Here is a 26,543-nt window from a genome sequence, read left to right as displayed (position 1 = left end):
TGAAATAATCTCTTCCTTTCAATGAAGAGCCCTATGATTTCATGCTAAGATTCTTCAGCAGCTAAGCTTTTCTAAACATATTCAGGGACAGAGAGATGCTATTTTGAAAGATGCCTAGAAGGGTTTTCAGGAGACAAAAACTCAAGTCAATGATGAGCAGTAACTGTATAATCCTGAGTCTGTGCTGCCCATCTGAATGTCAGCTGTTTCATGTACAATTCTCCTCTGACATTTTGCTTTCAAGGCCTGCTTGGTGCTCAAGACACACAATTTTTAGCTAACCCTGATCTGTGGAGAAGTTTTATCAGTAGCTATTTACCAGCAATACTGCTACTAAAAACACAACAAGAAATGAACAGCTGCAGTTTTACGTAGATAGATTTCCTTGCACAAAGGAATGAAGACAATCTGAGGATGCATACGGTCATTGAAAAGTTTCTCCACTGAAATGAGAAGCACCAGGTTGTGCAGACCTTGTTATTAATGAGAAGAACTTACTCAGCTAAGCAGCCTGCAAAATCTCATCTTTTGGGGATCTGCTTTCAATGTGAGAGCGCTGCGGTGGAGCCTGGACACTGAAGCAAAGAAGAAAACCCCAAAATATTAAATATTAACTAGATACTATTCAATTGAGGAAAGCCTTCACACAATCCGTGATTCACACTGAAAAAGGACTTGACCATTTTAAAGACAACTCTCAGCACCCAGTGGCTCCACAATTGCAGGAATATACTCCACCATCCCTTCTGCCCCAAACCAAAACACAGACTATTTGATCATTTAACACATGACCTAGAGAATACCCTGACCACTGTGTGCCCAGTTTAAAAAGACATATAACAAAACCACAGAAACCTTCAGAAACACAGGTTTTACATTTTGCTAGCAATTTAAATGCTGGGAACTTTGGATGCCAGTTAACTACAACACCCAGCTCTCCACCTTCACAAAGACCAAAATGTTGAGAGATAAATCTGATCAAAATAGTTTTCATTACAACACACCTGTTTTTTCTCAGACAGAGGACTCAGTGTGCCATAATCTTTTGGGTTTTGGCTAAGTATTTTCTGAAATGTCATTTCTGATAGGTAATGTACAGTTTAATAGAGGGGGGTTATTTTTTCAGAGCAGAGACTATTTGTAAACCACCATCTCTCCATAAGCAGCGTGTACCACCCTGTTCAGCCAGTTCCCCCTTAGGAGCCCATGAACCTGGAGGGAGGATGGACCCAGAGCAAGGCTGGACACCCTGGGCACACCACCTTAGGAGCGGAGGCAGGAGCAGCTCAAACTGGGGCAGCTGTGCCCACAGAGAACCCTGCACTGTCACCACTGGCCTCTCTCTGACAGCTCCCAAAGCCCTGCTGATGAAGAGGGTGAACAAAATCACCCAGCACACACGACACCCACAGAGCAGCCCCAGCAATGGATCTGTGAAGGGCCCTGAACACCACATTCCTACCCTAATTTTATCCTCACCCCCATCTCCCATAAATACTCAGAACCCTAAAACTGGGTCACTGCTGCCTGCAGGGTGGCAGGGGAAAATTCATAAATATTGATGCAGGAAAAAGAAATGAACTTTTCTTGGAGAAGTGGGTTCTGCCTACCATGCCCCAGGAGCCTCAGCACCATCGGCATTTTGTGGTGCCAAACCATCATTTAAAGGCTGAATTTTATGCCAACTCACTGGCCCTGTCAAGGCTTCCCATTTTCCATTTCAGCCCATTAATACCACGAGAAGCCAAGAGCCTTCTCTGGCCTCAGCAGCACTTCTGGAAAGGACTTGTACTCCCTCCAAAAGCTGCCTTTCCTGATGAGGCTGGGACAGAAGATGCTCTTCCCATGGCAGCAAACACAAACTCCACTTCTAGCTCCAGAGTCCAGCACCAGTCAGCAAGATTTGTGTTTCAAAGGCACATATCTTCCAGAAACACGGTTTTCTGATTCAGAAGAGCCTTCTAATAATGAACTGCATGGCCCAAAGCTATTTCAGTTTGGTGGTTATTAAATAACACAAAAAATTCATGATAAACTATGTTATTTAAATAACTTAGGATAGGGAAAAATAATCACAAAAAATTCATCTATTCACAAGGAAAAGCCTTCCAGTAAACACCTGCATCATAAAGGAGAGAATAGACAGAAAAGTTCTCCTCTACCACTAAGATTCAGGTTTTGCCACAGAGGCAAAGAGCAGAGAGCATGAGCTGAGCTCAGTACGTCACTAACTGATTATCTCCTCGAGAGAATAATGCTGCTTTCAGATCAAGAACACACAGTTATAGGTCTCTGCAAGAAATTGCTCAGAAATACAATTAGCAGGTAATTTAATTGAACAAATATGTCTCATGGAAAGGACATAAACTTCAAATTAACCAGAGCCTGAACTTTTTTGTTGGTCAGATTTCATACGAGCTGAGACCACCACAGTTCAATAAACCCAGCCTGACTGAAGGGACACTCAAACCACCAGCCATGCTGAGCCAAAGTTGCACCCAACAGGAGCCTATGAACAGAAAGAAAAAGCTGCTTGCATATTTTTAATTCAACATATTCTATTCAGGGTGTCATTGTTGTTTTGATATTTAAACAATTCTCACCGGCATTCAAGTTATCCATAATTTGTTCTACCAGCCCAGCCAAGAGAGCAGAGAACTGCAGCTGGGGAGCAGGAGGTGTGAGAGGCTGAAGGAAGCTGCATGGACCCTCAGAGAAGGTTGTCTGTCCTTTCAGGGCAGGGATGTGTGTGCAGAAGGACTGCAGGCTCTTTGACCATGTGTACCCCCATGAAAATGCCCTCAGACACCAACCTGTGTGCACGCACCATTCACTGTCTGCACCACTGAGTCCTTTCAGCACCTTGGGTGCTTGCCAAAGAATCAAAGCATTAAAAATGAGGTAAACTGACTGCTCCTGTCCACAGCAGAGCAGCACAAACACGTGTCACCACTCATCTCTGTGCTTACGGGTGCTGAGTTACCCTCCCTTGGCTCTAAAAGTGAGGGCCAGCAGTCCAAGGGAAAATATCACAGCTAGAACAACTGAAACCAAAGGAAAACACAGGATTTGAATGCCTCCCCTCTTACATGGAAAGCACCTCCTCAGAGCAGTCCATAGGTGCCATGGCCCCTCAGAGGGGCAGCTTTCCCATGGCCACAGCACAGGACTGGTGCCCACTAAAGCCAGCACCACCGGGGCATCAGCAGCGCAGGGCGAGCGCCTCTCCCAGCACCCAGCCCTCCTCCCCAGAGCCTCTGGGCTTGTACAGCCACAGACACATTAACAGAACTGACCAAGGATGAGGGAGGACCAAAATAGCTCGCTTTCTTTCTCAAGCCACTGGCAAAAATCAAACCAATTAAAATCATGATCTGAGTCAGTTTTAGTCGATCGCTGGCACCTGGGGCAAAGCGCCGCCAGAGCAGAGCTGCTGTTGGTTTCCAATTGAGCTGTCAGTGAGACAGGGGAAGGGGCTCGAGGAGATGAAGAAGGCATTAATAATAACAGAGGCAAAGACGAGAGCTTGGTCCACACCACAGGCACAGGGTATGCATCAGCTTCCCGCGCCTGTCTGACAGCAAACCTGGCCCAGGGCACCAACAAAACCACAAAGCAAAGAGGAAAACTTGAAGGGAAGCAAAAAACAAACCCCCAAAATAGTGTACAGACACACAGGCAATAAAGGATATTTTTACAAAACAGCTGAAACCAAACAGCAGTTGTGTCCCTCCAGCAGCTCCTGGATGCGGCCATGCCCTGAGGGGTGGCTGCAGCGATTGGCACGGTGGGGTAAATGCAGGACACCGCTGCTCAGGAGCAAACAGCCCTCTGAATGTGTGCCACCAACCACAGACAGCAGGACACTCATGTGCCCAAGGCAGCGTGGCTATCTAGCAGGGACCCTGCACAGCAGCACGGTGCCAACCACACCAGCCACAGGGCACCAAGGCAGGGCCGGGCCACCGAGCAACACCAACAGCATCACCACACAGCAAAGCTGTTCTGACAGACCCTGACCCCTGACAGAGGCAGTCCAAATCTAAAAAACCCCAAATGATCAAACAACAACAAAAACATCACCACAGGACAGAAGCTAAAAATAAGATTCTGCAACACTGCTTTTCATCAGGTCTGCCTGTGTGCCTGAAAGGGGAGAGCTTGCAGTGAGCAATACCTGCCCTCACTCTGGAGCCAGGATCACAAACAACTCATCAATTCCCAATAGCTCACACGCGGCTTGAGCCAAGGTCTCGTTTGTCTGGGGAGGAAAAACAAGAGCAAGAAATGATTACAACTCTAAAAATACCATGGAGAGAGAGCTGCAAGGCTGGTCCTTGGCAGGGGCTGGCTCTGCTGCCACTGCCACAGCCCTGGGCGCACTGGGGCAGCTGTGCCCACGCACACTGTCCCTCTGGGGTGAGGAGGACCTCGTCCTTGCAGGAGAGCCTGGCAAGGTGCTCACTCCCTCCAGTGTTTCAGGCTGACCTAAAGCTGGTCCTATGGTTCATGAGGCACTTGGAGGAGCACAGGGAGGATTTACATGTTTGTCATCCCAGCCTGTGGGGACAGCACCCCACCGAGGCAGAGGAACTGGACAGGGACCAGTTTCCAGAGGTAGCCAAGGTGCAGGAAATAATTAGTGAACTATATTGGCCTACTGAAAGGTAGACAGCTGATAGTCTTTGCATTTTGAGATTCCCATCCTTAACCTCCCTTCCAGACAAAGTGAAAAGGATGGAGACATGGCGTGTTTCCAAAAGGACAAGCTGAAAAAAGATTAACCTGCATATGTGCAAAGAGAGTGTTTAACACCACAGCACCCAGAGAAAAGCCTGTTACTACACAAGATGGGAATTTAGCTACCACCACACCACATCAAAAGAAACCACCACGTTTCACTCTTCTGCTTTAAAATCTGTCCCACGCCTTCCTCATATGTCTGCACCTCCTGATCAATTACCTTATGTCAAAGCCTTGTTACACACACACACTCACACGCAAGTTTTAATTGATTTACTCAAGTCAGTGAGCAAGGAATAAATTAAATTACATCTTGGGAAATAAAGCTGGGCACGCCAGGGCAGCCCGCCTCACTGCTGCAGGATTTGAAAGCTCAGAAACAAAGGCAGATCTGGTTTGCTGCCACGGTTTGATGTGAAGCCTCAAAGTGCCTGAGAGTTGTGCTGGCCCAGCTGATCCTCAGCCAGCCCACGGCAGGGCAGCCAGGGTGCTGAGCCTACAAGCACAGACCTTGTCCACTGATCACAGCAGCACCAGCAGCTCTCTCCTCACAGCACAGCACAGCGCCAGCACACTGCAGACATGAGTACTGAACAGAAAATGCACATAAAACCAACATTTCCGTGCTTTGTGATGGTATTTTGACTGGGTCAAAACTGATGCCACCACCTTTTAAAGACTATTCATTCTCACCATATTTACCAAGATGATCCTTCAAGACCTTTGAGTCAATAACCCTATGCTAGTGAATAAAGGTAAAACATAAATAAGAAACAGATGAAGATGAAGATATTGTAAGAGACTGAATTATACAAAATAATTCCCAAAGCCAAATTTTGAAGCACCAACAACCAAATTACAGCAGAACTGGAGAGGCAGCAGCTGCCTTCAAGGACATCCAGCACAGGACAGGGTAAAACTTCAAACCACACTGTTCCGTTCACAGCATCTCCCAGGCAATCTCTCATTCCTAAACACAGGATTCTGCTCCCTTTTATTCACCAGCACGGTTTTCTGATGCTGCAAGATCAGATCAGGAAACAAATCTGTTTCTCTTACATACTTCAGTAATCCCATACTGCAGAATCAAGGCTCAAACTTGCAGTTCATCCTAGCAACCTTCAGGCTTATCTTAGAGCACTGATTCAACACAACCCCCTGCCACACTTTTTATAATGAAAAAAACTGGGGGAAAAAAGAATATTTAAAATATTGATCCCAGGAGTGGTCAGCACTGTGAAGTGCAAAGCGTGTCACACTTCCACTGAGGGTTTGATTCACAAGGCTGGCACTGAGCAGCACAAACCACGCTTCAGTCTGACCTGACAGGACAGTCCAGCTCAGGTGCTGCTCTTCAGAAGGTGCCACCCAAATAAACACCAATGATCTATCAAACTCTCTCACCAGCAGTTATTCAAACCCAACCCAAGCACAGGACAGTTTAAAATGCTAACAGCAGCAATAAGAACTGTAATTAGAGATCTGACTGAGGAGGCAAAAAAGCCCTATAAAAGAAGAGGGTTCCACAGCGATGCAGGCATTGTGGATGCACTGACAGCAGTGCTCTCCCAGCTCTGTGAAGGAAGATCAATGTGTTATCTCCTCTCAGGGACAGAAGCACTGTCTGACAAACAGCTCGCTCACACCCTGCACCTCAGCCATCAAATCTGCTAGCTTTTCTCCATTTCTCTCACAAGCCCTTTGTCACTCACTCAGCCTGCCTCATGCACACTCAATGGCTCCTGAAATGCACTGAAGGTAAGAATTTGTGATAGTGGGAATGTGGCATGACAAGAATATCCAACTTTCACTGATAGGGACCCAAAGCAGAGCGCTAACAGCTTTTGGGCAAATGGAAAGTAGAGATGTTTGGCACCTTGCAGGACAGATTGTCAAGTCTTTTCTGGACCATTTCAGGCTGTCAAACCTGCGTGCTTTCCCTGCAGTCTGATATTACTACGAGTTACACCCACAGTATCTCCTCTTCCATTACATTCTTCAGCTTCCTTGTGCTCTCCAGAGACTTTTCAAAGCTCAGTTTCCATCGTTCAAAGTCTCACAGAATCTGCTTTCTCCTGCCACTGTACCACATTTTCTCCCCCTTCCATTCTCAGCCTGGCACCTTTTATTCATTCCACAAAGCAATTTGAAGTCCATCCTTCATGATCAAACATGGAGTGAAACAAAAGCACTTCCAGACCAAAAGGCACAGCCCCGCCACCTCGCTACTGAGCTTCCAGCATCCTCCACAGCACTGACACGAAACCCTGCTTTTTTCAGCTGTTATGTATTTCAAAATCCCTTCCTAACATTGTTCAGAAGGGCCTAACTAATTTTTCTGATCATACTCAAAAGTCTTGAAGAAACATCTCTGTTTTGACGGGAGGTCTTTTCAGACCAAGGGTGGAACAAGGACAGCAATGGAAAACCTGACAGGTCTTTTTCCTTAAAATAGCTCCAGTGTGACTGTTTTTCCTGAGAAATCTCAAAGAAGTTTTGCTTATGTCCCAGTGGGGAAACAAACTCAAATTTTTAAACCCTGAAAGTTGCCATGAAAAGAACTGAGAACTTTCACAGCTCTGCACAATCCTTTTTTCCTCTACAGCCATTAATTGCTGCCACTTAAATTAGGCATCCCTAAACAAGGGCATCTACTGTTCTTAAATGAACTACTAGGAGAAAGTCCAAGTTCATCTTTCTCCTGTTTTCCACGCTGTCCTCTCCTTGTGCAGGAGTTGCTGGATCACTGCCTATAAAGCTTTCACTGCTCTCCATCACCTACCAACGGGACACCCCTCATGAACTGTCATGTACACTAATGCCCAACATCCCAGAAATCATGGGATAGAAATTCCTCCCAAGGACACAATTGTACAAACAGAACTTGAAAACTGGGGTTTGCACTGATAATCTGAAAAGAAACAAAAAAAAAAACAAAAACGAAACCCCAAAAACCAAACCAAACAAACAAGATGAAACCCAACCCCAAAACAAACACCCAGCCCCTCCTGCAGCCAAGGAAACCATTTGTGCTGCTCTCCAGTGGCCAAGTGGCACAGCTCTGCATGGCCAGCAGCCAGCTAGCAGCACCAACACAGACATTCCTCCTCCAGCCTCCCTGGCCAGGCAGTGTCCTGACCTTGGAGTGGGTCTGAAACCGCTCACACTTCACCCCAAAAATCTCTTTTCAGCTGGAGCCAGACTTCTGACCCTGCTGCTGTAGCCTCCCCACGAGGCGATGAAGGAGAGCCTTGCCATGTGATCCCTCTTGACTTACTTCACTCTGACCACCTTTTATTGAGCTCCGCCAAAGCAAACGAAAACCCAATATCCTCTCTCAGAAAGCAAACAGGGCAGAGCGGGAAGGGGAGAAGAGCAGCAGATGAAAGTCACTCCAGCTCTCCTTGCCCAATCGCTTGAAAGCAGCCAGCTATTTTTGGCAGTCTCTGGATTCAGGCACTGCTATGCAAGACGAGAGGCAAACGTGAGGCAGAGCACATGACAGAGCTGCCCTCTGCACACTGTGTGACGGCCCTGTGTTGTCCTGGGTGGCTGCAGGGACCCCTGCTCCTCCAGCAGGACTAATCACTGTGGGCAGGAGGGAGCACTGCTCCCGGGATGGCCTCACACAGCTGCAAGCCACTCCCTGAGGAAATGCATCCACCTGCAATGCCCACCAACACTGCAAGCCCCCAAAATACTTCCACGTCTGTATTGCACCAGGGAGGACTCTCACGGATCAGGTTCTGCTCTGCACCCCACCCAGGACCAGCTCGGCACCCCACAAGGAGTGACAATGGCTTGCAGTGACAACTGGCTCCATCCTGGCTTCTTGTTCTCTTGCAGCACTCAGAGGAATAAAGTCACATCAGCTTGGAGTACTGTGTATAATTACAATTAAAACACTGATCATTTTCCAGACAGTACTGTGGCACAACTTGGGCAAACTGAGATGTAAGAGCAACACAAGAATTTCACGTGTGTACTGAACACACAAGATAGCTGCCCAGAACTCCACAGCAGATGTAAAAGCCAAAGGAAAAATGTTTCTGTGTAAGCAGACTGACAGCACTCTGGCAATGTGTGGAAGTAAATCCAGCCTCAGCTACTTGAACAGTGTGGCCAGGAGCTACAGAAGGGACACAAAGTGACACCCAAAGCAAATCCCTGCAGAGCACACAGCTCAGAGGGGAATACACAATGCCCACCTCTGATCTGATCCCACCATCACAGCAGAAATTCATCCTAAACTGGCTGGTAACTAAATGCACACATATCAAAGACATCGAGCACTGGTTAAACAATTTATTCTTAAAGCAACCAAGAGAGCCTTGTATCAATTATGTCAGACCCCAGCTTTTGAAAAGCACGTAGAGATTCCCTGGGCCACAGAACAGAGTATCTCCATAAATACACCTTCATTTCAGCTGCAAGCACCACCAGTGGCACAGGTAACCAACCACCAGCAGCTCAGATTCAGTCAATCCTGAACTGTGTACATGTAATGCAGCCCAGATCAATGGCGATTCGATTGCTATTTCAGGAATATCTCTTCTTCCCACCTCATTTCTGTCCTCTGCTCCCTCCAACCTCCCAGTGATGCTCTAATTATTCAAACAACGTAAGCAGTGTTCAATCCGTGCCAGCCCTTTCTTCCTTCAGCACTGACCTTGCCTTATACATCACTCTCACAAAACTAATTAAGTGGAGAACAGTCTCACTTTACACTCTCTTCATGAGAAGAACTGAATTGTTACCTGCCCGAGGGTGCAATTCAAATTATTTTCGCCTTCATTTCACTCAGCAACACAATACAAATATTGAGCACGAAACCAGACAATTCACAGAAACCTTTACCCAAGATACCACACACAAAAATAAAAGGATTATTGTAAATAACATCTATAACCTAGTTGTCTCATTTTGGTTTTTAACATGCATTTTCATGTAAGCTTGACCAAGGTGCGTTTTGGGGAAAAGGAGGGAGTTTTGTTAGGTCAAACGATATAGCTGAGGAAGGAAAAACAGTTTGGGCTACACAAGCCCTAGAGCCAGGCTCAGCTGAGAGGGACAGGAGTGGCCAAGAACCCTTCAGTCCCACAGAGGACATCTGAGACCACGGAATCTGTGAGAGCATCCAGGCACCAACAGGGCAGCTCCTCTCCAATACACAGAAACACAGAACTCCTGGCCTGAAAATGCTCAGCTAAGGGTTGTCCAGGATGGGAGGCTTGGCCTCTTGGAGTTACAAATGTTTTATTGTACACAGAACACCTCCAGATTTACAGAGGATTTTATACAAGCATGGATTCAGTGCTTGCAGGAGGCTGAGGAACAGGACTTGTCCTGTCTTTGCTCCTGAGGAGGTTTTTCACGCAACTCTGGAGCTGTGGCTTCTGCAGGAGACATCAGCACTAGCACACCATGAGGAGCAGAAGCAGAAATTGAGCATGCATGGACCCAAGGCTGCCCTGCAGCCTCCATTCCCAAAGCACAGGGGTGAGACCAGTGCCTTGCAGGAAATCTCAGAAGATGGCACAAATTCAGTTAATGACATGTCTGCAGTGTACTGTGGGTGGCCACAGAGCAGACATGCCAGATTCTAGGCCATGCAGATTCTGGTGCATCTGCTGTGGCTGCTGTGCTCCCCCTCTGCAGTGCCCTGCAAGGCTCTGTGGGGCTGCTCGTCCTCCAGGCTTCATTTGGAGATTTGGCATCTGCAAGAGGCAACTATAATTAAGTTTTCCTCTAGAAGCAAAAAAAAAGACTTTTACTACCTTCTGTACAACACAAGTTGTTGGCATGGACAGCAGCCACACAGAACCAACACCAACAAACCCCCGAGTGTGGAGCTTGTCCCTGGAAATTCTGCCTTGCTGTGGGTTTCCTCAACACTAAAACCATTCAGGAGCATCAGCACAAATGTGCTGGCATTTCCATCTCAACACTGCTTCCACTTTTTAGCTGCTGACGTTTTATCAACATATGTGAGGGGCCACAGTCTTGGGATTGAGAGGGAAGGATGTTTCTTTTATAGAGCTCCTGTCGTTTGTGGTACCAAAGCCAGCCCAGATAATGAGTCAGAACAGGAGGTAGTTACTGTAAATATTCCAAGCATGGGCACATTAACAACCTCCCACTAATCAGAGGCAATGCCACGGGCAGACAGAGAACTCCCACTGGTGTCACTGGGAGTTCTGAATGGATCAGGGCTCGGCCAAGCACTGAGCATCCATTGTGACCTGAGGGATCAATAGCAGGATGGGATGGGCCATGGCCCCGATTCTGGCTGGCTCTTTCCAGTGGGCGATGCAGGCTCCTATGCAAAGTGAAATCTGCAGCCTCAGACAGGAGCCTCTGAGATTTCCAGTGTGAAGGGAACACAAGCACTGTGGTTAACTCACTCTCTGGTGCCGTTCCGTGTTTGTAACACAAACACAAGTTCTGATGTGTGGGTCAGCAGCACCAACTGACCACAAAGACCCAATGTGCTGCTGGCAAGCACCTGCCTGAACAGATCCTCAAGCTCACATCCTAAACTGCAGCTGCTGCCGAAGTTTGGGGGGCTTTTGGTCTGCAATGAAAACAACTGGCGCCCAAGTTTCTGCCAAAAAGACACAGAACTGCCCTGCCTGTGACCTGAGCTGGCCAAGCAGCACTCGAGGCACTCAGCACCGGGCTCCCTTCCCCCTTCTCACCAGGGCTGCACTCGCTGCTAATTTTGATCCCGTGGCCTCAGACCAAGATGTGGTCAGCTTACATGCTGCTCCTCCTCAGTCCCTGAAGAAGTTACTGTCTCATGAATCAGTTCTATAGAAATATAACTGTTGAGATCAGCTTCTTTATTTTTGTCAGCTTTTCTCCAGACCTTTCAATCATAAGCTGCATTATCCGATATTCCCATAAAGCCAGGAAAAGCAGTAATAGATACCTCAAAATTCTGACTTCTGTGCTTCCTGCCAAGTGATTTCTCTAAGTGCTTTGTTTTCTGCTGTCACTGAATTAGAATAGTACCTGTACTTCCAGAGTCTTCACTGTTACTGTCACTATTTCAATACACTCTTCTCACATTAGATGCTTTCAGCTTCAAAAATGCTCCTATTTTGCTTTCTTCAGAAGAAAATACACTCTGCATTTTCGCACTGCTTGTGGCTGAGGTGATCAGACTTTTGGACAAAGCTATCCCAGTTCCTTGTGGTGACAGCACGGTGACAGGAACAGATCCCCCTGCATCTGCTTTGATGGGGAAGCCAATAGTGCATAATCCCCTTAGTAAAAAGGAACACAAATGCAGATTAATCCAGTCCTCAGATTGAGTTTGAGACTCTCTGCTCCAGCTCTTGACTCTGCCCAGAGGAGCCACACAAACTGCAGAGCAGCGTGTGCAAGGGCCTGGCTGTAAGAGCAGGCAGCACGGGCTCTGCAAGGGCCAGCCCCAAAGCACAGGGCTTCCAGCACTCAGCTCCTTCCCCATGCATGCCCAGGGCTCTCCTCATGCCCACAACCCTCCCCAAACATAAGATAGAAAATATTAATTCAAACCAGGTGATGCTGGTCCAGCCCCAAGGACCGACTGGGACACTCGAAGCACTGTGCCCAGAGTGCAAGGCCAACACTTCTGGGGAAATGCCCTGCCCTGGCACAGCCACGGCTCTGGGCACAGCAGCTCTGTGCCAGGACAAGAACCTGCCTGGTGGGAGCTGCTCTGCTGTGCTGGGAATGCAGGAGAGCTGCCCCAAAATCACTGAGTGCCCACTGCTGTGCTGGGAATGTACCCGGAGCATCCCCTGAGCACTGAGCTGCTCCCCAAAATCAGTGCCCACTGCTGAGCTGGGAATGCAGGAGAGCTGCTCCCAAAATCACTGAGTGACCACTGCTGTGCTGGGAATGTACCCGGAGCATCCCCTGAGCACTGAGCTGCTCCCCAAAATCAGTGCCCACTGCTGAGCTGGGAATGCAGGAGAGCTGCTCCCAAAATCACTGAGTGACCACTGCTGTGCTGGGAATGCACCCCGAGCACCCCCTGAGCACTGAGCTGCTCCCAAAATCACTGAGTGCCCACTGCTGAGCTGGGAATGCACCCCGAGCACCCCCTGAGCACTGAGCTGCTGCTCCCCAGTCAGTGCCCACTGTGGGATGCTGAGCTGTTCCTCCCCAGCCCCTGGCATTCCTGCCCCCCGGGCACAGTGAGGTGACACGGACACTGCCCCAGGTGAAGGCAGCCCAGAGGGGACAGGCTGCTCTGGAACCAGCTGCTGGCTGCCCCAAACAGCCTCCACCCCAGAGCAGCACTGCCCCTGTGCCCCGGGGAGCAGCTGGCAGCACACCTGGGCTGGCAGCACCCTGCACCTTCCAACTCTCACACACTGAATTAAACATAGGGGATCAATGCCATCATCTGCCCTAATCCTACAGGTACACAGCACAGTTATTGCAGCATCTTGCAGAAAGGAAAGGTGCACATCCCTGACTTCATTCTGTTAATCCATGAGCTTTAGTTAAGATTAGGATAGATAATTCCAAATGCCCACAGCCACTTTTAAAAGCAACCAGATATTGAGCAAAACACAGCCATCACTGGGTTTTCCAGGCAGGACTTACACCTGGGAACAACACAGTCTTAAGCAAGCAGTTACCCTCCTCTTTGGCTTCAGGAAAGAAGTGAAAAACCCCCACTGTTTTAATTAAAAGTAGATTTTTATACTTCTGTAACACCTGCAGAACTCCACTGACACCACCACAGACTTTACAAAAGCATAATTTCACTGCAAACAAGCACTGCAAGGCAGTTCAGTATTTGCTCTGGACTGTGCTTTTTCCCAGCAAAATCCATGGCCTTTCAAGGTTCTGGATAAATCAGTTTTTTCTAGAAAGAGCCACCCCAAATCCAGGGGAAGAAAGTGTCTCCTAACAACATACACAGTGCAGCTCCTACATTTGGGCTGAACATGGCCCTCCCCAAATCCTGTAGAGAACTACAGCAAGGTCTCACCTCACGCACGGCCCTGCAATGCCTGAGAAAGCTTCAGGAGCGAGAAACGTTGGCACTGCTCTCACTGAGAAGCATCCCACATTTATGGGGCAAACACAGCCCTGGGACAGCTGCATTTACAGCAGGTATTCAAACTACACCACCCTCCCTTACAGAGGGGGTACCTGAACCAGCACCACCACAAGCCACTCATATATAAAACATGATGATGTTGTTCTTTGAAAGAGAGGGCAACTAACCCAAAACCACTGAGCTTTCTCTCAGGACTCCAGTGCCACAGTACACCTGCAGAAAAATGCAGGAAATGGTATCCCATCCTTTCCAGGCAAATTATAAATTGTTTAATTGTATAAAAAAACCCGTCCAGACCAAAAAATCTTAACAAAAAACCCCACCCATCACTGCCTGGATTTACTACGGCTGGGGCCAAATCAAACATTCCCATGGAGAGCATTAACACTTGCAATGACCAAAAGAGAATTCAGGTGGTTCAGAGGAAAGAACATTTCCTATTCTTGCCTACAACTCAAGAGGCTGAGGAGGATCATGCAGCCTATGCATGAGCTAGTAAATATTAACTCCTTCTCAGCATCCCCGAGCCTCCCCAAAAGCTGCTTCACAGGTGCTCCGCACCACTCACAAAGCTCCTCACACAGGTGGGCTCCTCCTGCTGCACCCACAACCGCCTCTCCACTTGGTGGGAACACAGAGTTTCTCTGTGAGCTCAGGGAGCGGAGCAGCCTCTCCTGAAGCAGAGCAGCAGCACCCGCTGCTTTTCCTGAGCCTCAGAATATTCACCTGCTCACCCTGTCAGCACTGACATCACAGCCTCGCACGTCTCAGGCACCACTGACTCACTAACAGACACACAAGTGCCTTTGTCCCACTGCTCTGAAATGTGCCAAAGCAATTTCAGACATGAAGTGTGTCATTAGAACCTGTAATCACAGCACAAAATGCAATATGTAAGCTTGATTTTAAAAATAAGCTTTCAGGCAAGCATAGCACAAGTACGGCAATTTCTTTTTGCTTACGTTCATACCACAGTTCTAAATCATGCAAAATAATTCCTCAGAAAGGCGGGAATCTTTTGTTCTGCGCTGCTTAATAAATTATTTAAAGCGCAATATAGCGAATAAGGCCACCATGAAAGAAAATCAAAATCAACTCAACTTCAAAGGATATAATGTAAAGGCAAAACATATTTATCTAAAAAAAGTAAGGTTTTGCAATGCATCTAAGTAGTGAAGTTGATTGTGTTGCTGAGAAAAAAAATGTCATGCAAGCGCTAAGGATTTGGACATGAGACAGAACATAGTAAGAAGGGGAAAGACAGAGTTGGGAAAAAACTCACATAAAAAGAACATAAAAAAAGAAGATTTCCAAAGTGTTAAACATAAATTTTCAAAACCATGAAACCAAAAGCTTTTTATCAAGAATAGAAAGGCTGTATTGTTTTGATTCGGCCTCTCTGGCTGCTAAAAAAGTAAACGGCAGGGAAGTGTCCCACGGGGTTTTACAGAACTGGGAAATGAGGGGCGGGTTTCGGTCCTGCGGGGAGGCCCGGCCACAGCCCCGCTCCGAAACCACACTGGGGTGTGCGGGGAGCCCCTGGGGACACCCCGAGGGACAGCGAGCCCCGAGCCGGCCGGGGTGGCACGGGGCACACGGCCACCTGTGCGGGCACGACCCCGGCGGGGAACCCGGCAGGGAACCCCGGTACCGTACCCCGGCAGGAACCCAGCAGGGACCCCGCACCCCGGCAGGGAACCCCGGCAGGGAACCCTCGCACCCTGGCAGGGAACCCCGGCCATGCCCCCGGCGCGGGCAGCCCCAGCGCCGCGGGGCCCGGGGCGAAGCGGGGCGGGGAAACCCCCGTGCCCGGCGCCGCTGGATGCCCCGGCACGGCTGGGTGCCCCGGCCCGGCTGGGTGCCCCGGCCCCGCTGGGTCCCCGGCCCCGCTGGGTCCCCGGCCCCGCTGGGTCCCCGGCCCCGCTGGGTGCCCCGGCCCCGTCCCCGCTGCCCGTCTCCATGGCGATGTGTGCCCTCCCCGCCCGCCGGCCGGAGCCGCCGCAGCGCCGAGCACCCCCGGCTCCGGCCGGGAGCCGCCCCCTCCCTTCCCCTGGCCGCCGGGGAACGGGGGGGGCCCGGTGCCGCATTGAGCGGGCCCCGCGGCCGAGCCGGGGTACCGGGCAGCGCCGGGTGCCGCTCCCTGCCGAGCCGGGCTGCCCCCGGAGCCGTGCCCCCCCTCCCGGCCCCGTGAGCTGTCCGCGGTCGGGCCGGGGAACGCGCCGCCGATCGGGGCGGCTGCGCCTGCCTTACCCTTGGAAGCATCTTTCTCTTCTTTGGGCTTGATCACCTTCCCGCTCATAGACCCCAGCTTGGGTGGGAAAATCCCCGGGAGCGTCGCGAATTCCGGCTGGACCAAAGAAACCTCGGGCGGGGGGCAGCGTGCGTGCGCGTGGGGGATCCTCTACGCCGAAAAGGCTGAAATAACACCGGGAGCAGGGGAAGGGGGGGCACTGAGGAGCCGGCGAGCTGCCCGCTCCCCGGAGCGGAGCCTCGGAGCCCGGCGGCGCCGCCGCGGTGCCTGCGGGAGTCGAGCGGGGAGCGGGGGGCTCCGGCAGCCGCAGCACCGAGCCCCTGCGCCGCTCGCCGTGCCGGAGACAAAAGCGATATTCCCCGTGTCTGCCCGGCCCCGGCCCCCTCCTTCCCCCGTCTCCCCGGCTCTGCCTCCCCTCCCCAGGGCCAGGGAAGCGCAGCTGGTCCTGCAAGTCCCACCGACCGGGGGGAGGGGGGTACCGTGACTGGGGAGGGGTTGTTCGCTTGGGTGTGTTGGGTTCGGGTTTTTCTCTTTTCGCATCCTCCCCTAATAATAATGGGATGGAGCAGCTGAGCCGCAGCCGCGGATAGGCGGAGGAGGAGGACGCGAGTCCCCGTCACTGCAGGAGAGGCGGCAGGTTTACGCTCGCGGCAGCGAGGAGGGCTGGAGGGGCAGCTCCAGCCGCCGGCCCCGCGCTCCCCATCACCCGCACCGGGGCTCCATTAACCGGCACGGGGGAGGACGGGGGCAGCACGCCTCCCGCTGCCCCCCGGCCACGGACCGCCGCCCCACGGCCAGCCGGGCTGCCCCCGGCCCGGGGAGCTGCTGCCAGCCCGGTACCGCAGGGGCGGCTGTGGGCGCGGGGCCCGGCGGGAGCCGCCCGCTCCCTGCCTGTTGCTGCCGTGGCGGGAGCGGGGCACGGGGGGCACGGGGGGATCGGGTTCCCGTTAGCAGCGGGCACGGAGGGCAATGGGGATCGGGTTCCGCAGCAGGGAACGGGCAGAGCCGCGCCGGCTGCCGCCCAGCCCTGCCCTTGCCCCTGCCCCGGGGTGTGGGACGGCGCTCACCCCTCCCGCCCCCTGCTCCATCCCCTCGGGGAGCGGGAAGGGACCGCCCGAGCCGCCAGAGCCCCTCACCTGTGTAACAGCGGCGTGTCCCGCCCCCCTGGCCCCCTCTCTTCGGTGGGGCAAAACTTCCTCTGCCGGGGCCGCCGTCGGGGGAGGGACGGGCCCGGTGCTGCCCCTTGGAGCCCGGCCCCGCTGGGGCCGCCCAAAATAACCCTCAGGGCAGGGCGAGCCGGGCCGGGCCGGGGAGCCCCTCGGCTGCTCCTGCCCGCTCTGCCCGGCCCGAAGGAGCCGGTCCGGGCCGGGGACACGAGGGATTCCCGCAGGGAGCGAGGCAGGGCTGGCACCCGGGCAGCCCCCGTGCCCCGCTCCCGCCGGGGGTCCCGGCACAGCCCGGCCCCGGGGCCGCTATTTTTAGTGGGGCCGGATTCCTGCCCGGCCCTGTCCCCGTCCCCTGCGGCACCCGGACAGCTGGGGACAGCCGGGGACAGCTCGGCTTTCGGCGGCCAGCCCTCTGCCCCGGGCACCGCGCTGCAGGACAGCGGCTGAGTCAGTGGGTGATGATGAAACACGGCGTGGGATGAAGGCTCATGCCCACCGCACGCGGTGCCTGCGGATCAAGTGCAGTTAGGGGCGTTAGGGCTGTTTAAGCTGAGAAGCAGGAGCCGGGATGGCTCGGCTTTGCTCCTCAGGGACACGGGATCGCTGGGGCAGGGGTGAAATCACCATCGCCCGAGGTATTTCAAACCACAGAGGGGTGGCATTTAGGGACATGGCTTAGCGGTGAGCACGGCAGTGCGGGTTAACAGATTTGATGATCTCAGAGGCCTTTCCCAATCAAAATGACTCCAGGATTCAGTAAGCCCTCTGGTGATAGTGGGCTTGGAGTGCTCTCCATGTAAGTATTTCACATGAGCCTCTTCAGCTGTTTGGTTTTTTAACACATCCGAGGCTCTCCAGGGGGTTAAAAACCTGGTCTTTTTCTTGCCTGTTTCAGGGACCACTGAATGGAAACGGAATGGGGAAGGAGAGATTCTTTGGTTCAGCTGAGCCAGCATTGTCAGAAGCAGCTTATGAACCCCAGCAAGATTTCAGTTGTCCAATACAACTTAGCCCTGATTTTCAAAGGCATTTGCAGTGTCTGTGCTGAGAGCCGTGACAATTCACACTTCTGGTCTGAGGTCTTTCCAACAGCAAATGTCACTGACAAATGCTGTGTTGGTGCTGACAGTGAAGCTGCCTTACCCGAGCCGTTCTCACCTTTGCCAGGAGACGTGTTCAGTTTTGCAGGAGTAGTTATTACACTGACCAAACCAGGCCCTACACTCACATTTACTACACTGGAAGGAGGCAGCAGCTCAGCAGGTTGTGGAAGAATTGTACCAACTGGTGGGCAGAGGGAGCTTCCCCTGCTGTTTTAAATGAGTTAGCTTTTCCCCTTACTAGTTTTCAGGGCTCAGAAGTGTCAGTTAAAACAGCAATAAAATATCGTGTTCTGCATGCAAAATCTAAGGAGATTTGCATGAAGGCTTATTGCAATCCAGGCCCAGTTTGCACAGCCTGGAATTTGAAAGCTGCGTTGATGGCTGGAATGTCCTAGTGGAGATGGAATCTGTGCTCAGGGTGCTGCCTTATGTCTTCAGATTGCCCCATCAGTTCCTTGCTTTGAAGTGAGCATCTCTGGATTTTAGGAAAATCACTTCAGGTCTGGCTTTAAAACAGAATTCCTTTAACTAACTCAAGTATTTAAATATGAATCTGAACCTCGGTGTCTTGGTACATCACTTCCCAACTGTAGTAGGGGAAATTGTCACCTCATTGGTTTCCAGCTCCTGCCCTGGAAGCTGAGAAGCACTTGGATGCTGTGGTGACAGAAGTGAAACACAACAAGCTGCACAGGCTCAGGCAGAAACTTACCTGTACATGGCCCTGACAGGGATCCCTGTCCTCTCACTGACAGCATTCTCTGAGTTTCTGAATTTACAGCAATTTCTGCACCTCCAGATAAATCAGGTACTCAGAGGAAGGAGATTTAGTGAAGTTTAATACAAAGAAATCTGATGTGTCTGTGTAAATGTTGTTTAGGTGCCCCCTGCGTGCCCTGGGAGGGTTTAAATTCAAGTCTTTGTTGTGGCAGCACAATTTAAAGTCAGATATCAGTAAATTGTTCTAATTACTCACCTTCCAACAGTCATTTAAACCGAGTGGCAACCAGCCAGGCAGCACACATGGCTGGAGCATCATCCCTACCCTTGTACGGTGTGTGGCTCTCCTTCCCAGAAGGACAAGCAGGATTGCCCTGGGCGCAGCGAGGGCTCTCAGACTGAAGGGGAACGTGAGGCTTTTCCAGCAGGCACCCACAGCACATCCCAGCTGGGCTCTCTGCGTTCCCCAGCCCGGGGTGCTCTCAGGAGCAGGCACAGCAGGGCTGATGTGCTGCACGGAGCTGTGCCTCTCTCTGCAAGGGGTTTATTCCCCCAGGAACATCTCCCGGGAGCTTCTGACTTGGCACAGCCTTGGCTAAGTCAAGTATCACTTAACAACCTGAAACTGTGAACTATAAGTGCTTTTATACAGCAAAGCTGCGGCTGCTTCGCGTGCAGTGGCTGTATGGTCTGTCTATAAAACACACTCTCAAGTCATGAACATGCTTTTCCTGCCCTCGTAAAATATCCACAGAGACAAATATCCCCTGAGGGATTCTGGAACTCACACAGATACAGTGGTGACATTGCTCATCAATGTACTTTTCCCTTGGTTCTTTGACTGATTCACAAGTTGAAAGTTTCTCTTTTCTGTAGGCAGGGGTTTGTAAAAGGTCCAGATTCTACTGTTTTATATAGCAGGAATCTTACATTGTGCCTTTAAAGCTTTGTCATGATGGCTCCTGGTATGTTCCCAGTTAAATCTGGAGTAAAACTCTCCCTACATTCAGGCAGAGCAGGATCAGGCCTTACATTTAAGATTCCAGACATGATGAAGTCTCACTAACACAAGCACTTAATCCTTATTTCAATTTACATTTCAATATTCACACTGGCATCTAGAGGTATCTATTCAATGTGGATAAAATAAGTAAGGCATGCGTCTGGTTTAGTTGCCACTGTTTTGCAGTGGTGTCTATAAAATCAGCCCAGAGAAATCCACTGCACATCTCCTTATTTCCTACCACTGATTCAGTTGGAACGCCAGGGCAAATTTCTGTTCTACCAGTTGTGTGTCACAGTAAAAGCCAGGGAGATTTACAGGTGAGCTAAATACCGAACACAGGGCCAAAGCACAGCCTGTCCCTGAGCAGGCACATCCCTGTTCCAATGGGTGTTTCATTTGGCCCCTAAATTATTTTTACCACTCCTATTTCCACACAGTCTAAGGCACCACACAGAAGATCATTTTTGGGCAGACAGCTTGCTGTGCACAATCTTCTTCCTTTTGATTGCCAAAACTCAGCTGCTGCACGCAAACAGAGTTCCAGCTAATGGATGGCACAGAGATTGCAGTTTCATTTCTCTGAGTAATTGTCTGATCAGCAGAGACACCCTCACAGGATCCAAGTGGGAAGGGATAATGATCACACATCCATGGAATGCTGGCCCAAAACTGCTCCATCACTGCCCTCCTCAGCAGGACAGGGCACAGAAAATATAACATAAGTCTCGTGGGTTGGGATAAGGACAGGGAGAGATCACTCACCAGTTACTGCCACAGGCAAAACAATTCATTCAATGTCTTACAAATCAAATGAGAAGTAAAAACTAAATCTTGACAACCTACAGAAGCAGCTTCCTGTCTTAAAACCCCACCCAGGTGACCTGTAATAGATGCCTGCTTGCCACCTGCCTCTGAGGGTGCCCCTCTCCTCGGGTTTGGTGAATTGCAGCTGTTTAAGGATTCTCCTTTGCACCAGCAGCACCAGCCTGACCACAGAGCCCTCAGAGTGCAGTGATCATTTGTGACCAGCCCTGGGGAGCAGCGCAGAGGTCTCAGGTGTGTGCTGAGAGTGCAGGGGCTCTGCTGCAATGGGACAGGGCAATAAAGGAGCACCTTCCCATTCAGTTCACCCAGCCCTGCCTGTGCGTGCACAAATGTCCACACACACAAAGCACAAAGCAGACAGGCCTGGGTCCTTGCAGGAGTGAAAGTGGCTTGTGTCCTTCTCCAGGGAAGACACTGGGGACCATAACCAACTGAAATAAAGCTTTAACTTGATAGCTTCTGTTAGACACATGCAGAAAGAATTAATAATGATTGGGGTTTTTTTATGTTTTCCTCATGCCTCATAGCCAAGCAGTGTGCTCAACGAGAGATGCTGTGTGCAGCAACCTGTGGGCACCAACACTGAACATTTTGTGTGAGGCAGAGCAGCACCTGGGCTCAGTGCTGGTGACTACAACTGGGGACACCTTGTCATGCCAGCCTTCACTGACCCATTGCCAGACACCACCCTGGAGCACGACTAAAAGTGTGCCTTCAGCTTTGGCTCCCTGTTCCCCATTGCTCTCCTCCAAACCGATCCCTAGGTGTCCATACTTTTCAATTTCTGGTGCCACTGTGCTAGCTGCAGATCCATTATTCATAGCCTGGGATCTGGCTTTCTGTGCCTGCAGTCTGAGTGCTCCCTTGGTGTCCCTGCTTTGTATCCCATTTTGTTGTTCCTGCAGGGAACGTGCCAGAGGGATGGGGCTGGAATCCTGCTGGGTCAGGAGCAGAGACCACTGCTGCTGTTTGTAAACACTCCCAGGCTAAAATTAGCAGGAGTTAGAGGAATCATTTATGAACACCAGGCTCCCCCAGGCGTCCTGGGGAACGCCTCAGGCACGTGCCCACGTGTGCCAGGTTTAGATGGTGCCTGTGCCACTGTACTGCCAGCTGCCAGCTCCTGGTGCCCAGCCCCTGCCTGCCTCCACAGCCCTGGCTTGGCACCACCACCAATACTGAGCCCATTTTCAGCTGCAGGGAGTCTCCATAATGCCTGGCAGAGAAGCCCTGGTCAGCTGGAATACTGACCCAGCAGGAGGGGAGGGTTTGGGGTCTGGGTGACCATCACAAGGCAGGAAACCCTCGCAGTGTGAGCCTGTCTGTGCTGTGCCATCGAAGGGAACTGAGCCACGCTGCCCACAGCCCACCGTGGACAGGAGCCAGGGTGGGTGAGCCCCACGTGTCCCCTGTGCTGCAGGCACAGGCAGCAGGTTACAGAAACAGCCGTGGCCGTGCGTGCAGGGAAGCACAGCCAGAGCAGCAGTGCCACGCTCAGCCAGCGAGTTCCGTACAATGCATGCTCCTCAGGAGAGGCCAAACAACCTGAGCGTGCCGTGGCAACTGACCTGAGCCTCTGCAGGCCCTGGAGCATCAGCTGGGCTGCTGCAGCCCTGAGGCACACAGCTCTGACTCAGCTGACCCCCAGTAATGGATATGGGAGCACGTGCCTGGGCAGCAGGGCACACCTGGGCAGCAGGGCACACCTGGGCACACGTGGGCAGCAGGGCACACCTGGGCACACGTGGGCAGCAGGGCACACCTGGACACACGTGGGCAGCAGGACACAGGGAGGCCAGTGTGCCTCAGGCCACCCCAGGTGAGCGCGGCAGGAGCCCAGCACCCCCAGCTCACCAAACCCCACAGATCCTGGCAGCCCAGAGCTCCTGTGCTGGGAAAGCACCAGCAGCTCCTCAGAGAAGCAGCAAGAGCCAGTGTGACAGGAGGCACTTCTGGGAGAGCCACATCCTTTAAAGAAGCAGCAAGAGTCACTTCTGGGAGAGCCACATCTTTCCCTTTCCATTTGGTGCTTGTCAGCATTTCCGTTCCTCTGCCCTTGGCAGAGCACCACACGTGCACCGTGCCATGTCCACAAAATGCTCAGCTGCAATTTATGTCCCCACACCCTTTCCTGCATGCAGAATATCCCATCCATGTAAATAGGAGGATTAGAGGGGTAGGAGGAGGCTTAGCACAAACAATAGCTGTGACCAAGCCCTGGTGCACAGTGATTTGTGGGAAGCCCAGGATCAAGGGTGGCAGGTGCTGCTCTGCTTCAGAGCTATTTATACTCACCAACTCACTGCACAAACTCTTCCTGCTTTAGAATGCTTGTAGGACTCCTTTCAAAGGGCCAGGAGAGGTGTGGAGCACGAAAGCACGGGCCAAGTCTGTAACTTTAAAGATAACAGAATTAAGTATTGCATAAAAATGCCACTATCATATACAAAGAGCAGAAGCCTGACATGAGCAGGGAATCACAACAAACAAGGAAATATATAATAGGGGGGAAGACACAAAAGGAGTGGAGGGGGAGCAAATAAAACATTTTTGTCTTGGAAAATACAAACCTTAGAGATCCAGGCTCAGACTCTCACCCTGCCCCAAACCACCACAGCACCAGGCGCGGCCAGGGGGCTTTGAATGCAACTGGAAATAAAAGCTGAGAACCACAGAGCACAGGCCAGTGCCAGAATCACTCCCAGCATCTCAGCAGATGTGAGCCCCGGTAAAGGCCAGGATTAACCCCTTGGACGCTGTCCTTGGAGCGGGGAGGGGCAGAGATGCCTGCACAGCCCTGCCTGCATGGTGCACAGCCAGGCTGGAGCAGCAGGGCCCTCCCAGCACTGCCACCCTGCCCTGTGCCTCTGGCAGCCCTGCGGGGCTCAGAGCCCAGCTGTGAGTGTGTGACACAAAGGTGACACCCACGAGTGTGTTTACACCTCAGCTCAGAGGCACCACAAAGGGAAGGAAAGCAGGGGAGCTGAAATCACCCATTCAAGATAATCTTCCTCCTAAGCCTTTTAGCCTGGCACACCCCCGTTCAAATGAATGAGAACTGGTGTGCTAAAGCTGGCAAATTCACCAGAAATCATCCTCCTCCTGGTTTGTTATTACAGCCATGTACTTCTCAATTGCTCCTCAGACACAGTTCCTGTAGGCACAAATTGCATCACTACCAATTACTTTTCTTGGAGCACCAGGCATCACTGTCACTGTGTCATAACTGAGGCAGCAATACAACTCTCTGAAGTGATTTAAGGAAATACAGCAGATCTGATTAGCGAACATCTTGTTAAAAGCAAACTACCACAAGTCATTAATCACAAAAGTTTCTAATTTCAGAAATGAGTTAACTGAAGTTTAATGAGACAAACATCTTTTAAAAGCTGCCGCCACAAGACTGCCTGCACTAAGCTGGGAGAGTGCTGTAAAATGTTTTCATTACCAGTCCTGGGAAGCTCTCTGCCAGCAGCAGCTTCAGGAGTCTAGAAAAGCTCCACATTCCTTTCAGGAGTTCTACTTAAGGTCCCTTCCAGAGCAGTATTTCTGTGTTACTGACCCCGTTCCCTGTGAAGCACAAAGCCCCAACTCCAGAGATGTGCAGGGACATTGCTCTGCTCTGCTCTGGGAGCAGTCCAGCCTTGCTGGGTGCCAAACCTGCAGAGGGATTGGGATCACAACCCAAAGGACTCCATCCCTCTGCATTTAAATGAATTTGACAATAAGCTGTTTAAGAAGCTTTTTGCTGCGTTAATCAGTACAACATAGTGTCATATTTGGTTTTTTCATTTAAAGATAATTAAGGGAAACAGTGGCAGCCAATAACTTGAAAAAGGGAATTGAATCAACTAAAAGCTCCCTTCCTTAAGCAAAAAAGACACACCTGTATTTACTGACATCTAGTGTGGCAAGATAATGCTCCCAAGAAACAATTCAACTGCTGCTGCTGCCAGTGGAGCACTGAGAACAATTTCCATTAAAAATACCTAGAAGAGCTACTTCTTCCTGAAGGAGGGGTGAGCTGAGAGCTCTCACTGATGCTGGTGATTCATTTCCTCAGCACCTCTGGTAATGAGGCCCTGCTGTGCTCTCCTCCAGGAGTGCAGCACCTACTCCTCATCTCCAGGGCTCTGCCCACACCCAGGCTCACCTTTTCCCTTTCCTTTCTCAGTCAGAGTTTTAAAATGCCATCCCACCACCTGGGCAGCTTTGATCCCCAAGAAAAACAGGTCATTTCTAGAAGAAGTATTTGCCCTCCAGACTCCCTGTTTCACCTGTACTGGGAATTCAGGATGATCATCAAGGATGGTGGACCAGCACCCACCAGCAAGCAATCCTCCAAATTTAACACAGAGGCACGTGAGAAATGAGTAAAGGTGGTGTTTTGTGTGAGGAATTGTTTTGTCTGAACAAAATGGGAAGACAGGAACTAACAGGCTATGGAGCTTTGGAGTTGTGCACTAAAGTATAGTGTGAGAAATACAACAGTAAAGGATCTGCACACCCAGAGACAGGGAAGGGGATGGCTGGATGCTCTGTGCTAGCTGGGGGAGGAGGAGGAGCTGTTCTCTCTCCTCCAGCCGATCTGCAATTAGCACTAGATTAGGGTTTTTAATGGGCTAACTACCTGCCATGGAGGCTGGGCCCGACTTTCAGGTACCCTAATCACAGAGATGAAAGGGGTTTTTTGTCCATCTGTGTCTAAGGGAGTTTTGGATCCATTAGCAATTATGATAATGGATCTCTTTCCAGAGAATTAATTGCTCCTTTGCCCAAATCACAGACAAGTTTGCTGTAAAAATTAATTACTTGGCATATACAATACGCTTAACAGTTGAGTAATAAGCTAATTTTCAGAGAATCCACCGAGGGCCCCCCAGTCTCCCAACTTCTCAGAGCAGTTTGTGAATATCCAACTAAAAGTCAGATTGCTGCTGCTGTCCTGCAGTTCCTTTCCCAGGATACTGACAGCCCCAACACACCTGACCTGGCACCTGACAGCTCCAGACCCCAAACAGCCCAGGAAAGCACAGAGGGGTTAAAATAAACCCCATCTGCCAAACAGCCATCCCAAACAATCCCTGCTGCCGAAAATGCCAATGCTTTCCCAGGTGGCTGTGCCTGGAAACGGGTGAGGATGGTGCCAAAGGCAGGGCAGGCTCAGAGCGGGCAGAGCTCTCTGCTCTCCTGTCTCCATTCCCATCCTGCTCCCGGCAGGATCCCTGTCCCTGGGATGTGCCAGGCAAGGGAAGGGCTCTGTGCTGGCACAGGGACACTCGGCTCCTCACCCCTCTGTGCCCCATGGCTCTGGGGTGCCTTTCCCCATCGCACAGGAGCTGCCCCAGCCAGAGGGGATCTCTGTGTGTGCCCGGGTGCCCTCAGCTCCCACCCTGGCCTGCCTGGGGCACTCTCGCCCTGCAGGGTTTGTGTGAGGCACCCCCAGCCAGCCAACGTTTTGCAGCCTCTGCTGTTTTCACCAAACTGTTCAGCAGCAGCGGACAGCAGGTTCGCAACACGACATTCCTCCTTAGGAAAGCAGCCTGGAAATTTGCATAGAATGTTTGCAAGCAACCTAATTAGCTCTCCTGAACCACCTCCCACCCATCAGGCAGCCCACGGTGATGGATGCTGTGTGCTCCTCTTGCCTGCCCCAGAGCAGAGC

The 26,543-nt window shown here is 51.2% G+C and overlaps 1 protein-coding gene across 2 annotated transcripts in view; it reads right to left on the bottom strand.

Moving 5' to 3' along the window:
* Positions 1 to 17,229, bottom strand: part of FGF13 (fibroblast growth factor 13) — a 185,810-nt gene extending 168,581 nt beyond the window's left edge. Inside the window, exons 1-2 of one of the 2 annotated variants that reach the window (XM_058813911.1) lie at positions 17,195 to 17,229; positions 16,058 to 16,222 (exon numbers count right to left, since the gene is read on the bottom strand). In XM_058813911.1, the coding sequence (XP_058669894.1) occupies positions 16,058 to 16,106 (49 nt within the window). In that variant the 5' untranslated portion in view covers positions 16,107 to 16,222; positions 17,195 to 17,229. Of the gene's footprint in view, positions 1 to 16,057; positions 16,568 to 17,194 lie in introns of those variants that run through there. The other variant, XM_058813910.1, reaches the window with a different exon arrangement.
* Positions 17,230 to 26,543: the final 9,314 nt, after the last annotated feature.

Source organism: Ammospiza caudacuta, chromosome 14 (genome assembly GCF_027887145.1).
Source record: "Ammospiza caudacuta isolate bAmmCau1 chromosome 14, bAmmCau1.pri, whole genome shotgun sequence".
Taxonomy (NCBI): domain Eukaryota; kingdom Metazoa; phylum Chordata; class Aves; order Passeriformes; family Passerellidae; genus Ammospiza; species Ammospiza caudacuta.
This window is presented reverse-complemented; position numbering and strand designations above follow the sequence as displayed.